We start from the raw sequence: 15,948 nt of genomic DNA on the forward strand, positions 1-15,948 counted from the left end.
AACCTAAAATCTGCTCTGAAAACAATCCCAAAAGAAAACTCAATAAAAACTAACAAAACGATTTTATTAAAATGTATTTTCACAGTAGACAGTAGAGAGCTGTATAATCTAACATACAGTATATTCGATCACATTGCTTATTATGTTAAGATATGTTGTGCATTATTTACAGAAATGTTTGGTTTAATTTGATAGGTAATCTATAGTTGTCAAAATTGAGAACTTATGTCAATTTATGGATTCAATTGTAGTTAAACGATTTCACAAAAAAGAACTCACACACTGCGTGTTTAGATTTTATATATATATATATATATATATAAGTGCCCTCATAAAGGAAAAAAAAATCTATCAAGTCCAGGGGCCGATAAATAGCCTAAATACTGACCCTTTATAAAAATGTCTCTATTATTTGATTTGTGATACTGCTGAAGTGTAACTATTTAAAGCTCCGATCTCCAAGAGCCATTGAGCAGCTCAAGAACTCTTTAAAGCAGAAACATTTTTCCAAATGAGAAAATAGTTCTTTGTTGAACCGAAGGTGCGGCAAAGAACCTTTTCTGAATAACCTTTATTTTTAAGGGTCTACAAATGTCTGTTTTACTCCTCATCTCAGGGCTTCATGAGAAAGATCGGAGAGAAAGGTGTTCCGGAGGACATGACAGGGAAGGATAAAATAGTTTTCGGGAACATTCATCAAATCTACGACTGGCATAAAGAGTAAGCTATATCTTTATCATGCTGTCACTTACTCTACCAACATTAGAGCCGCTGGAATGGAGCTGTTCATCTGACATGAAAGAATTTTCACAGATGGACAAACACTAACAGCTTAATTTAATAATGGCACTTAAGTGCTCAGTAAGTGTTTTAGATGCTTTAATAACAGCAACTAACAGAAACTAGATTTGCATTTACAGAAGGAAATACCAGTGTTTACACAGCAGTGAAAGAATAGCTTTGGTTCTATGTAAATGAAATAGTGTATCAGAGTCTCCATTGTCATGTTTTCTGTTGGCTGTGGGCGAGAATCAACACCCAACACGATACTATCTTTGCCGTGTAAATGCGGCTATAGATGGTTAAATTACTCCAACATAGAAAAGACTTCATTTCTATACAAGAATACTAAATGCAATTCAGTATGTAAATATTTCAAAGACGTCACTGATGCCTTGTAAGCAAGAACAGCAAAGTCCAAAAACTGCCCTTTTACTAGGCCTTTGACGTTACAGTTTGACGTAAATCCACCGCACAGCATTGTCCCAGTCTTGCAGACGTTTAGCATAAATACAACAGTGTCTGTTTTTAGTTTGTTGTTTTTTTTCGTGCAAAAAATAAAATAAAAATCAGCATGCAAAACTTGAACATGCAAAAACTTTCCTGTTAGGACTCACACTAAAGGCAGAAATGGGCTAAATTCAGGTGGGAATCTTGTGCGGTTTGAGTGAGCGGTGTTTATAAGCATAACAAAATGTTCTTTTGGCTCTCTTTAAAGGTTCTTCCTCGGTGAACTGGAGAAGTGTCTGGAGGATCACGATAGACTGGCCGAGCTGTTTATCAAGCATGTGAGTTCAACAGAATAAACTCTGTATGTGTGGAGGGGTATAGCGGGATGAGGGGGTCAAGTTTTGCAAATATTGTTGATTGACCAAATGTCCCCACTGAAAGAACAGTAAAACCTGAAATCACCTACAGTATATTATGGGGACCAGACAACAGTCCACACGAGGACTGAGGTTTATTATTAACAAACTTTTATATTACATGTAATGTCATAATGAAATGGAAAAATGCAAAACGGTTCATGTGAAGGTAGGTTTGGGGATAGGGTTAGGGAATGTACAAAATCATAAGTATAAAAGCATGATAGTCGAAGAAAAGTCCCCGACATGAAAAAAACAAAAAACGTGAGTGTTTGTGTGTGTTTGTGTGGTAAACCTCATTTTATTGTCCTGTTATCCAGGAGAGAAGGTTACACATGTATGTGATCTACTGTCAGAACAAGCCCCACTCAGAGTTTGTGGTAGCTGAATATGATACATTCTTTGAGGTGAGTGTTATTGCAGGACAGCTCTGTTTTGCTTCCTCTGATTTCCCTTTTCCACCAAAATGGTGCTGGTTCTCATACTGTACTCCGTGTTTGGCTGGGGGAACTGAGAACCACTTTGTTTACGTGTCTTGCAAGTTTTGAGAACATATTTTAACATCCAAAGTAATTTAATTCAGCATCTCTATGATATCACAAGCTGCTATCAATGCAGCCGTCAAAAGTTCTTAGCAACCAATTAACACTTATCGTACAATGTTTGTAAGTAACATCATTTTATGGGCCAGTACCCTTTTGGTGGAAAGGAGATGATCCGGTCAAGTGCTCAGTTTGATGATGTTGTTGATGTTTCTGTCAGGAGGTACAGCAGGAGATAAACTCCAGACTGTCTATCAGTGATTTTCTCATCAAACCCATCCAGAGGATTACCAAATACCAGCTTCTGCTCAAGGTAACAGACACTCAATTACACAAACACATGTGATTATTTGGTAACACTTTACATAAGGTTCCATTTGTTAACAATAGTCAACAACATTATTTAACATGAACTAACAATGAACAAAACTTTAACAGCATTTATTAATCTTAATGTTAATTTCAACATATACTAATCCATTTTTATTTTATTTTTATTTTTTGGATTTTTCCCAATTCCCTTTTTCTCCCAATTTGGAATGCCCAATTCCCAATGTGCTTTTAAGTCCTCGTGGTCACGTAGTGATTTGCCTCAGTCCGGGTGGCGGAAGACAAATCCCAGTTGCCTCCGCGTCTGAGATCGTCAACCCGCGCATCTTATCACGTGGCTTGTTGAGCACGTTGCCACGGAGGCTTCACGCCATCCACCGCGGCAACCCGCTCAACTCACCACACGCCCCACTGAGAACAAACCACATTATAGCAACCATGAGGAGGTTACCCCATGTGACTCTACCCTCCCTAGCAACCAGGCCAATTTGGTTGCTTAGGAGACCTGGCTGGAGTCACTCAGCACACCCTTGGATTCAAACTAGCGAACTCCAGGGGTGATAGCCAGCGTCTTTACCACTGAGCTACCCAGGCCCATACTAATCCATATTTAAAATCAAATGTTGTACTGTATATGTTAACATTAATGCACTATGAACTAACATTAACAATGAGAAATTATATTTTTATTAACTAACATTATCAAAGATTAATAAATAATATATTGTTAATTGTTTGTTCATGATACCTAATGCATTATGAATGGAACCTTATTGTAAAGTGTTACGGATTATTTAAAGTCAACAACGCATAGGGGTCAGAAATTATTGTTATTATTGATGGATGGATGAATGGATGGATGGGGGCCTCTGGGCAAAATGCCACCAAATATGACAAAAATGCCATTGAAATTCAAAACGTAGGGGCAAAAAATGCCCTCAAAATGAATTGTTGTTTTTTTTATTTGCAACATCTAATATAGTTCTTAATATTCTATTTTAGTCTTAGTTATACATACTATTATGGCATATATTGATGTTGATTTAATTCTTTGGGTATGAGCTAATAAATTCTCAATCTTGAGAATTTGCATTAATGATTTGATTAAATTAACATTGTTGACATAAACGGATGAGACAGTTTTTTAAAGTGGTCTGAAATAAATATACTCTCTAAGGTTAAAAATGCCAATATTTTAAATCAAGGGGGCAAATATACAGTATGCCCCATAATGTATCATGAAAGAGGGACCCATGATGCATCCGGGATGAGAATATCATTGAAACTTGAGATGGGCTCTTTTGACTTTGGGTTGTAAAGAACCACCCAGAACACAGTAGAAACCACTTAGCCATGCCCTAGCAACCAGCCAGAACACCCGAGCAACCACATAGCAACGCCCTGGTATACCCACAATACCATAGCATCATGGCGGCAAGTTTTGAATGGGCAAGCACCACTCACATTTTCTTTAGAAAATGTAAAAATCTAGTTATGATTACTATGGTAAATTATTAACACACTTATAATTGCTTTTATCACAATATGGGCAGATTATTATGCTATTTTAATGTGGTCTCTATTCCTGTATGTTTGCATTGTATCTTGAAGGACTTTTTGAAGTACAGCTCTAAAGCAGGATTTGACTGTAAAGAGATAGAGGTAAGTGGCCTAAAGCAGTTCTGTATGAGTTTGTATCAATTCTGTATTTACAATATACTTCTATTCTTAATGTTCAGTCATGTATTGACACTGCTGGTCTGTGACTTGACTCCTGCAGAAAGCAGTTGATCTGATGTTCCTGGTGCCCAAACAATGTAACGACATGATGAATCTGGGACGATTGCAGGGCTACGAGGTAAAAATAGATAAATACCTTTCGCTGACATCGTTTCAGATCTATTAACAGGCAGCAACCACTGAAGAAAACAAAACAATAGCACTCGAATAAACGGGTGCACTTAGTGACAGCTTAAAATCATTAAATCTAATTAGAATGTTGTCAACAGTGATAGTGCTCTTTGTGCTGTCTTTCAGGAAATGCCATCTGTTAGTTACAGTCGTGCACCTACTATTAGGGATAAGGTTGTTTATAGCTATCTCCCTGCTCCTGAAAAGTGAACATGGTTGAGGCCCTCAGCAGGCAATCATAGTTGTTGGGATTGCAATCACATGGTTAAAACAAAACATTTACTGATGTTTTCTCAAATAAAATACACCCAATTAAGTCTTTTATCAATTGTAATTCTTCCTACGTTGTCTATAAATTGGAGTGTGAATGTGGCCATTTTTACATTGGTCGAACAAAAAGGAAGCTCAAAATGAGAGTGGCCGAACACAAATATGCCATTCGTACTTCCAATTTGGTAGACCCAGTGGCAAAACATTATAAGGAAGCTGGCCATTGCAGTGACAGCTCCTTTCAAGTGACAGGAATAGAATCTATCCCATGTTCAATAAGAGGTGGTAATAGATTAAAACGTCTACTTCGATGAGAAACTTTTTGGATATATATACACTCCGTGCCGCTACGTTACCTGGTGTTAATGAAGAAATAGATTTGACACCTTTTTGTAGGTTCTTATAAATATTTATATGAATTAACATATATGGGTGTGTGTGTGTGTGTGGTTTTGGTTGTTGTTGCTGTTGTTTTAAGTGTACTATCTGTTGGTTACTGTTTTACTTCATCTGAATACTTGGCAACTTTACAGCTAGTTTGTGAGCCACTCCAACTTGTTGATCAGCTGTTGATGTTTTCACTGATGGCCAAGACTATATATTGTGCATCTTTGTACTGGGAAATTGTACCCTGATGAAGGCTTTCTTAGCTGAAACACGTTGGCCATTTTAGATGTTGTAGCCCGGTTAAATAAAGGCTTTTTAATTCATGCCACGTGAATGCCTTGGATTTTTCTCGTTTTTTAAAAAATTTTGTTACCCCTTTTTCCAGTAAGCACCAGTGGCAATACTTTTTTGATACCTTTGTAGCACACCTATTTTTTCCCTTTTTTACTTATAATAAGCCTTGTTTACATAGAAAGTAAAGTAAACTAGATTACAGTATGGGTGATTAGTGAATAAGACTAATTTGTTTTGTTTGGTTTGCTAAAACTGTTAAGTACATTCACCCCATACAGTTCTACATGAGGGAGAAATATCAGGGTGTACGCACAAACACAATCAAATAATGTATGTATCAGTGCAAGGATTACTACATTGCATCAGCATTGCATAACAGAGCGTTAACACAAGATTCATAACCCTCTATTATGTTTCTCTGTGTAGGGGAAGCTTGTAGCTCAGGGAAAGTTATTGCAGCAGGACACGTTCTTCGTGACAGAGCAGGACAGTGGGGTTCTGTCTCGCAGTAAAGAGCGCAGAGTCTTCCTCTTCGAACAGATCGTCATCTTCAGCGAGCTGCTGCGGAAAGGGTCCTCAACACCGGGGTACCAGTTTAAAAAGAGCATCAAGGTACACTTATAGTGTAGTTGTTCCATAGCATTAAAAGGAGTCTTTTTTATGTTATGCATAGTAAAGGTGCTGTGTTTGTAATGTGTTTACCTGTGCAGGTGAGCTACCTGAGCATGGAGGAGCATGTGGACAGTGACCCCTGTAAGTTTGTGTTATTATGTCGCGGCTCATCTGAACGGTTAACGCTACAGGCTGCTAACATCGACATCAAGAAAGAGTGGGTGCAAAGCATCAGAGGACTACTGGACATGCAGATGAACTTCCTAACGGGTGAGAAGCTCAAAATTTGGATGGATGATGGATGGATGGATGGGTTTGTAAGTAATTTGGATGGATGATTCTGTAAATAACATGGATGGTTGGATGGATGGATGGATGGATAGATGGATGGATGGATGAGTTTGTAAGTAATTTGGATGGATGGATGGATGGATGGATGAGTTTGTAAGTAATATGGATGGATGATTCTGTAAGTTACATGGATGGTTGGATGGATGGATGGATGGATGGATAGATGGATGGATGGATGAGTTTGTAAGTAATTTGGATGGATGGATGATTCTATAAATTATGTGGATGGATGGATGGATGGATGGATGGATGAGTTTGTAAGTAATTTGGATGGATGGATGATTCTGTAATTTATGTGGATGGCTGGATGGATGAATGGATGGATGGTTATGTAAGTAATATAGATTTATGAATGAGTTTGTAAGTAATATGGGTGGATGGATGGATGGATGGATGGATTATTATATAAGTTATGTGGATGGATGATGGATGGATGGATGAGTTTGTAAATAATGTGGATGGATGATTCTGTAATTTATATGGATGGATGGATGATTCTGTAAGTAATGCAGATGGACTGATGAGGATGGATGGATGGATGATTATGTAAGTAATGCAGATGGATTGATGAGTTTGTAAGTAATATGGATGGATGAATGTTCCTGTAAGATATGTGGATGGAAGGATGGGTGGGTGAGTTTGTAAGTAATGTGGATGAATAGATATATAGATGGATGGACAGATGGATGAGTTTGTAATATGGATGGAGGGATTATAGATTTGGTATTTTCAGCTGTTGGCTGATAAACAGACAGTTCTGTGCTGTTTTGAATTCTTCTCAGATTTTTATTGTAAAGAATTCTTGGTATTCTTAATCTTCTCGTATGTTCCTGATCAGCTCTCCAGAACCCACAGGAGTACCAGAAGAAGGAAAGTGGAGGTTCTCTGACCAGACAGTTTTCCAATAGCAGCCGTTCCTTGTCTTCTCACCCCTCCACCCCCCTCAAACCTAACACCGCCCCCAATGGCAGCCCCACCCACAAATCCAACAAGCATGCAGAGGAGGTGAGCATGTTTGCCAAACAAGATTCAACCCACTCCAATCAAATGATTGTGCAGATGTCACATACACACATACTCATACAGAACCTGCAGTGGTCTTGTATCACCCTAAAAGGATTCATCTACCTCAATATATGGCTACTTACAAAATAAATCAATTATTAGACATGAAATATTGTTTTATTGTACCAAATATCTACTGTGAAAGCTCCCTAAAAACCTGTGACTAAAAGCAAAAGGCCAATTATATCAATAGCATTGTGTAGTTAGAATGGGATCTCAAATCAATCATTTGCCCAGACCGTTTTAATTAGCGTCTCATCTAGGCCAGATAAATGTAATTAAACCAAATTAGTTCACACTACGCCAGTCGCTGCGGTCTGTGGATGTGTATCCTTGCTGAACTGAATTTCTCCCGTGCTGCAGGACTGTGAAGTTCTACTCTAATTGTCTTTGAGGGGAGGAGAGGTGCCTGCTAGTTATCCTTAGTGGGGGGAATGGCCTAGTTTTCCCAGCTCTCCCTGTGTTCTGTACCTATTTCTTGTCTCTGCAGGGTCTCTTTCTTCTGTTCTGTTTCCTTGCATTCTGTCTTTCTTGTTCTATTTCTTTTCCCCGCATTCTCTCTCTCTCTTTCTCTGGTGATTTTGTATCTTGGCCTTGGTACACCCTGCTTTCTGTGGTCCTAATAAATCAGACTGTCACTGAATACCAGACTGGAGGAGCTGCTTGCTACTTTTTTATTTTTAAATGTCTCAAAGCTAGGTTTTCACTCTGAGCTATTTATTTCCCATGCCAGTGCCAGGTCAAGGTTGGCACAGTGGCGCAGGCAGAGAGCGTGAGGAACAGACTTGTGTCCATGTGAACCTTTGTCCTGATTAACCTTTCAACACTGTACAGCCATATAGAGAAGAACATAATTTCAAAACCTTCATGGTCTTGTTGTGCAAGTTAAAAGCAGTTAGTAATCTTGCATTCTGTATCCATTCTGTATTTATTGTGCTCTGTCAAGATGTTGATGAACACCAGTATGCGTCCTGTAGGTGGACAACTACAGACACTCAGAAACAAGCTTTAAATTTAGATGATACAAGCTTGAATTGCTTCGATGGAGCAATCATTTCTTAGTACGAAATGAGGAATGTGAGCTAATAAAAAAATTTAAACCAAAATTAATATATATTAATAATTGAACTAAATAAGCACATTAAATTGACAGCCCTAGTGATCTTTAATCAAAATGTAATACCTTGCTCCACCTCTAGAATGACTTCAAATCCCTCATACTTTTCAACCTCTCCCCTCTAACTACCTGCATTTATTCTGGTATGGAAAGCCCACTTTTCATGATCCATTTCCATTGATTGTGTTGTATAGAGAGTAAACTAAGGTGAATTTGTCAGTGAATTACAAAATTATTGAATGTGTTGATTCTACCTTGTTATTTTTTTATATGATTAATTGCATTAAATTAACATGTTAAATTGACTGCCCTAGTAATCTTTAATCAAAGTGTATTGATTTGCTCCGCATCTGAAACAACTTTCACTCTGAAATCCATCAGATTACGGAAGTAAAATAGGTTGTGCATTCCGTTTAGACTGATCTCATAGTGAATTCGGAAACAGTCAGAAGGATGACTTTTCTTTTGCTAAAATCGGTCTGTGCTTACCGAAATGTGAAACACTGCCCCCAGTGGCCAAAGCGTTAAGTGTTGTTGGGCATATGGGCATGTGTGAGCTCCATTTTCTGGGTGTATTATTCACAGAGAAGTGCCAAAAGTCAGTTGTGTAGTGAGTTGTTTTCAGCTCTACAGGCTGTAATCAGTGTGATTATTCCTGGTGGGGCACAAACAAGCACTTAACCGATTTTTTGAAACATTGACGGATAATTCCAAATGCTGTCCTTCATTTTGACAGATAAGAATCAAGAAAAACATTTTAACCTAGTGCATCAGTTTTAACTTTACTCTCTGTCTCTCACATTCCTGCTGTATGTGTGTGCCCTGTTTATTCCCTGGTATTAAGATGCGTTAAGAAACGTATTAACAGGCACCATCATCATTTACACCTGGTATTGTCTGTCTCTTTTGTGTTTGTACTTTGAGTAGAGGCCTACAGGGTCTCTGATTTCATGACTGCATACTGTACATCAATCATTACTTCAGTGTGTTAATGCATGATAATAAAGTGCAAAAATGCATTATAACAAAAAGCAGCACATAATTTCAGCCAATTCTTCACACATCAGAGCAGAATTGTCAGTTATTTAAGTGCAGTATTAACTGAGCTTTAGAGATGTGCTTTTCATGTGGCACTTAATGTTCAAATCAGGGACAATGAAAAAGTTCTTTAAACTGCATGTTTGCACTTTAACCGGCAAAGTTTAAGAAGCTTGTTTTAGCGCAGCGGTTGATTGACAGGTAGAATGTTCACCCTAGAACGTTTCCTAGAACTCCTTGGTTTCACGACACTTAAGCATGTTGAGTAAAAAAAATCTATAATTTAAGCCTACTGACATGTATATGCCATTATAATTGATGATACACCCCTGAATGTAGCTCTAGTACTTATAAAGTGAAAACAAGTATGACGAATAAAAATAGATCGTGAAATTTTACAGAGAGTGACGGAAAGCGCAACCTGATGGCACACACAAACATCCCTAATAATTTGATCTCAGCACAAAACACCACTAAAACATACACATCCTTGTCAAAAAGCTCAAGTGACAGTGAAAGAAAACCATAAATGGGCAAATAGTCAAAGGCTGTGCATATTACCTTGCATGAACAACGTAACAAAACTAATCAAAATGAACAGACTCTCAATATTTAGCAGTTATTGTAATCTAATATAAATCAATGCATCAACAACACAACTCCTCAAAGCAATGGCATGCAATGCATTGAATGATGAGTGGTGTGCTTTAACTAATCCAATCAGCAACATATTCGAATAAAATCCGCTTTTAAAACTTACCAATGAAGTTCACTATGCAGGTCTGCACTCAAGAGCGGGTTATCAACAGCTTGACATACGTATGATCAAAATGCAACCGCCGAATCACACTCGCCGACTTCCCATGTGATCATGTTGTTCCATTTCATGTCACTTTAACCATATTCTTGATGATAATGTTGTTAATTCTTGTGTTCTGCATCATTTGCAAGTGTTTTATACGTGTATGGGGCTTTTTTTTTGTCCTCTAGGAGCTGGATGAGGGGGAGTGTAACGGGTTGTCATCGGTGCTCGTGACGCAGGACTACAACGCTGTAAAGGAGGACGAGATCTGTGTGGTGGTTGGTGAGAAGGTGCAGATCCTGGCGTCTAATCAGCAGAACATGTGCCTGGTTTATCGACCAGCAAACAGCCAATCACCTGCTGCAGAGGGCTGGGTACCGGGTCATGTACTGTCCTCGACCCGGTAAAGCCACGCCCCCTCAACGCCTTGGAATAAAACCACTACAGCCAGAACTCAACCAGTCAAATTCACCCTTAAGTTTCACCACAGTGAACCAGTCTACTCTGGGAAGGCGTTGAAGACATGCCATTTAAACTCTTGCTAAGCTGCCTTTGGTCAGTCAGAACAGGAAATCCCGCCTCTTTCCCCCGCTGTCGTACTGATAAGGACTAAAGATGCACACTGCGAAAAAACGGTGCAACATCACCTCCAATAGTCAATATGGACAAAAGAAAATGGAAAATAAGAAAGTGCAAGAAAATCTATTATATTGCTAATAATTTAAAAAAAGACTGTGTTGTATAGAGAGAAAACTGAGGTGAATCTGTCAGTGAATTACGTGTGGATTTGTATGGATGTTTATGTCACCGATTCTCATCAACATGCTCCATTATGCGCAACAGACTGTTTTTAAATGGGGCTCCCTCTAATTCCCTGTCTCTCTGTCTATGCCAAGTCATTTGCACATGTGTATATTTAGTTTTAATGAGATTTTATTTTTGGAAACTTTTTTCTTTTAAGTGTCTTATTTTTTACGGCTACTATGTGTGGCACATCTATTATTTCCTTCAGTTCTTTTAACCAGTTCAGTGTTCTGTACAAAGTATTCTACAATTTTCCAACAAATAGTATCGCAATGGCGGCAAGTTGTGCAATATCACAATCGTCATAATGCTCATAACTGTACTTGTAACTAAAGATTTAAATTTATTATTCTGTATCATTTTAAATTTGTAGATAATATTTTTGACATTGCCATAATAGATACACAGCAGAGGAAAATGCTCCCTCTACTCCTGTCAGGCTCAAAAAAGAAAGCTAAATAAAACTCTGCACTGCCTCCTAAACCAGATCCTCCGATTTTTACATCTGACATCATCAGATTTAGTATGTAATAAGTTACCATCTGAATCATATCAGGCCAGATGTTTACTCAAAATTAGTCAGTTAAAAATGGATGTTGTTGATTTCTGAAAAGTAGTCTCTGCTGTCAGCGTTCCGAGATCTCAGACATGTGTGTAAATAAACGTAAAAAGATTATTCTAGCAGGTATATCACTTGTTAAACTCTGGTAATGTTGCTCATAATAAAGCTGACAATTTTTCATCTTGGACATTTCGTGTTATATATCATTTGTACGCCTGTGAATCTGTCATTAGCTACATTAGTGCAGATATTACAGAACTATACTGTAGGTCTAATACAAAAATCATTTTTATCTATAAATGTTTAACAAAAGTATTATCAGAATTAATCAACATCAATCATACAAATCATCTCTGTATTACAGTAATTGTCAATGTGCATTTATCTTGTGGTGCAGCATGTAATTGCATATTTCTCCCGTAACAATATGATGCAATTTGTAACCTAATAGTGTTTCTGACGTGCCATTCTGAAAGCAGAATGGTGGAGCAACCATATTGAAGTACAACAAAATGTACAAAAAGTTCCTGCTGTAATCAATTGTACAGTATGTCCTGCTCTCTTTCCCCTTCCCTCTGCTGTAGGATGTCAACTACAAAAGCCAAGGGCTGGGTTTCCCAAAAGTCTCACAAGCTTAAGTTGACCGTAGAGATCATTGGCACCAATGGTTTCTAAGGTCTACTTAGGCTTACAATGCCTTTGGGAAACGCAGCCAAGATCTTTAAAAGCCAATAGGCTATCAAGCTCCTAAAATAACCATAAATGCACTATAAAAGTAGTCCATACGATTTGTGCACTATATTCCAAATCTCCTGAAGCCATGTGATAGCTTTGTATGAGGAACAGACCAAAAAAGTCGTTATTCGCTCAGAAACGTTCCTTCTGCCACAGTCCTCAAATCACTTCTGCAATTTCAAACTTGCCACATCATGACTGGTAACAAGACACACAAGAACCAACAGCATTTGTCATTATTGACCTGACTGAATTCCGAATTTGCACAAATGAGATTTTGCATGCTTGATGATACAACAATATTTCAATGGTGCTTTTTAGTCCCATTTTGGAACTTGACAGCCCCTGGTCACGGTACATTTTCATTGTATGGAAAAGAGCAGCGTGAACACTTTTCAAATCATCTCCTTTTGTGTTGCACTGAAGTTAGAAAGTCATACAGATTTGGTACAATATGAAACATTTTTGGGTGAATTATTCCATTTAGTGTGCGAGTGATTTGGAGGCTCAGTTCAATAATTAACATGTTTGTTAAATTTGTAGCATGACATTGTGGTTCCACTTATTGGAGAATTTGGGATCTGTGAGGTCTTCAGGTACACTGAAGTAAGATTGAACCACATCCACATACTGACTGAACGAGAGCGAGCTGAAGAGATTAATCTGTTTGTGAGAGATTTGAGACTTCACTCGTTTCTCCCAGAGCTCCAGAACGTCCTGAAACACACAATGAACTCACAACAAATGTTGAATTTCCGGTGTTCCCCTAAGCGATGACAACGAAGGGCTTTGCGCACTGTAAAAGTCAGTTTTCCCTATGAAATTCTCTGGATGGTCTCAAGCAGGAGCCATTTCTAGCTATAAGCGGCCTTTTAGGGTCCCCGAGCCACCAGGGGGCGCTGCAAAGCGTTTTAAATATATCAAAACTGTGATTTAGACTCAGGCAGCTGTTATGGCTCAATTAGACAGTTATATGGGGGCCCCTTGTGGCCTGAGAGGGAAGGGAGAATGCGACTGCAAGGACAGAGTTGTAGCTAAATGTGACATGAACGCGCACGCTCAAAGGGTTTTTCATCATCATTCGGCTCCAAGTAGGATTTCGCTTACGGCCCCAATATGCTCAGAAACGGCCCTAGTTTTAGCCTCGCCATATGGAGGACAAAGCCTGCCAATATTAACAATAATAAACATATAATTGCAAATAAATGTAAAAAAAAAAAATGAAAAAGTGCACTTATAAAGTCATTTTCAAATGTTACAAAAATTAGCATTTGTACTTTTTTTCCCTTATGTCTTTATACATTTATTTATTTCCAAATTTATTTATGCATGTATATGTTTCCACATTTATTATTTCCACATCAATATATTTCCAAATGTATTTACTGTATTTCTACATTTCTTTTTCTGTATGGTGGTGAGGGGGCGTGTTTTCTGCTTTTGAGCTGCTCCAGAATGATGTTTGGAGGCCACAGTGACATACTGTGGTTGACAAAATTAATGCAAGTCTACAGACTCAAAATATAGCCACAGATGGGCGTGCATTTAGACATTGTAAAATATACCTGTGAACAGAGCAAGTCAGATAGGAAATAAATTATCTCTGTTAAATGAATGACTTAGACGTTGGTGATATGACCAAAATCCAACTGTAATTATGCATACATATGATGTTTTTTGTTTTGTTTTTTTATCATGTTCTGAAAGTAATCATAAATGCCTTAAAGCGGCAGCTCTCTAGCATTGTTAGCGGCATTGAGTGGATTTCTTGTGTGCCAGTGGACACTACCATTCGAGTGGGAGAGAGGGCGGGTAGAAAGAAGGGGAGTAGTTTGGTTAAAAAAAAAAAGGTTAATGGTGTGTTGATCTGGCAGTGATAATTCAAAATAAATAGCTGCGCTTCTCTCTCTCTCTCTCTGCCCTTTATTCCCTCGCTGAGCTGCCACCCGAGGCAACTGCCTTGTTTGGCTATTTATACAGGTCAACCATGAATAAACACAAGCTCTCATCACCAACATCTGTTGCGTTTCCAATAAATGTGATTAATACGGGATATTTTCATGTGTGCAGAGGTGGAGTAGCCAAAAACTGTACTCAAGTAAAAGTACAATTACTTTAAATAAATAATTACTCAAGTAGAAGTAAATGTACTAACACAAATAATTACTTGAGTAAGAGTAAGGAAGTATCCGATTAAGAGTACTCAAGTAGTGAGTAACTACTTTCACAAATGACATAATGGACATTAACTCCCCTATATTCAATTACATAATACACATTTAACATGTATTACAGAATTATTATTTTTATTATTATAATTAATGGAAATTCTGTCATCATTCATCATCATGTTGTTCCAAACCCATATGACTTTCTTTCTTCCATGCAACACAATAAGAAGATTTTAGACAGAATGTTTGCCTTGGTCACCATTTAATTTCAGTGAATGTGTTATATATATATATATATATATATATATACTGAAAGTGAATGGTGACAGAGACAAAGGGTCACATGGGTTTGGAACAACATGAGGGTAGGGAAATGATGACGGAATATTAAATTATGGCTGAGCTATCACTTTAAAGGTGTAGTTCACCCAAAAATGAAAATTCTCTCATCATTTACTCGTCAATAGATAGTCTCAGTATGTCAGGCTGGTTTGGATGCTCAAACAAACAGTTGTTTGTTTTGATAGAATCATAGAGCCAGTGTTACAGTTTTCATTGGAATCAATCTATTAATGGCTTACTTACAGTTGTCTCTGCATTTTTACACTCCATGTCTGACATTGGTGGAACAACCTGGTACTGTATCTCTCTTCAATTAGATCATTGTTGACATACAGTAAGAGTAAATTGCAGTCAAATTAAAGGAATAGTTCACCCAAAAATGAAAATTCTCTTAGAATGCCATCCCAGATGTGTTTGATTTCCTTCTGCAGAACACAAATTATGATTTTTAGAAGAATATTTCAGCTCCGTAGGTGAATGCAAGTGAATGGGTGCCAAAATGTTGATGCTCCAAAAAGCACATAATGGAATCATAAAAGTAATCCATATGACTCCAGTAGTTAAATCCATTTGAGTTCAGCAGATTAAAGAAAGTCATACACATCTGGCATAAGTGTGAGTAAATGATTAGAGAATTTTAATTTTTGGGTGAACTATCCCTTTAAGGGCTCTTGTCAGATCTGGAAGAATTTGTCAATAAGAAGTGAGGTTTAGAAACATGTCTAGTAATTATTACGGTGAAAACGTGAAACAATATCCCACAGGGACATTATATATACTGTATAATGCTGAAATTATCACCATGCACCTCGCTGTGCACTTGCAGAAATGCTGTCTGTTCGCGCTCCAGCTGTCAATCACGTGAAAGGCAGAGCAAAAGGCATTTACACATAAATTGGATGTTTACATGGATTTATACAGTTAATCAGCCCGAAATAGCTGCGATAGCTGCGCGGGGTAAATGCGTAA

General features: G+C 37.9%; 1 protein-coding gene across 1 annotated transcript in view; it reads left to right on the forward strand.

The window, feature by feature from the left end:
* LOC127449144 (kalirin-like) overlaps positions 1-14,805 on the forward strand; it is a 122,649-nt gene extending 107,844 nt beyond the window's left edge. The window contains exons 39-48 of the mRNA XM_051712374.1: positions 617-720; positions 1,499-1,568; positions 1,967-2,053; positions 2,409-2,501; positions 4,130-4,180; positions 4,299-4,376; positions 5,807-5,992; positions 6,091-6,262; positions 7,182-7,348; positions 10,554-14,805. Coding sequence (XP_051568334.1) covers positions 617-720; positions 1,499-1,568; positions 1,967-2,053; positions 2,409-2,501; positions 4,130-4,180; positions 4,299-4,376; positions 5,807-5,992; positions 6,091-6,262; positions 7,182-7,348; positions 10,554-10,772 — 1,227 coding nt within the window. The 3' untranslated portion in view covers positions 10,773-14,805. The remainder of the gene's footprint in view (positions 1-616; positions 721-1,498; positions 1,569-1,966; positions 2,054-2,408; positions 2,502-4,129; positions 4,181-4,298; positions 4,377-5,806; positions 5,993-6,090; positions 6,263-7,181; positions 7,349-10,553) is intronic.
* Positions 14,806-15,948: the final 1,143 nt, after the last annotated feature.

This window comes from Myxocyprinus asiaticus, chromosome 12 (assembly GCF_019703515.2).
Source record: "Myxocyprinus asiaticus isolate MX2 ecotype Aquarium Trade chromosome 12, UBuf_Myxa_2, whole genome shotgun sequence".
NCBI classification, from domain to species: domain Eukaryota; kingdom Metazoa; phylum Chordata; class Actinopteri; order Cypriniformes; family Catostomidae; genus Myxocyprinus; species Myxocyprinus asiaticus.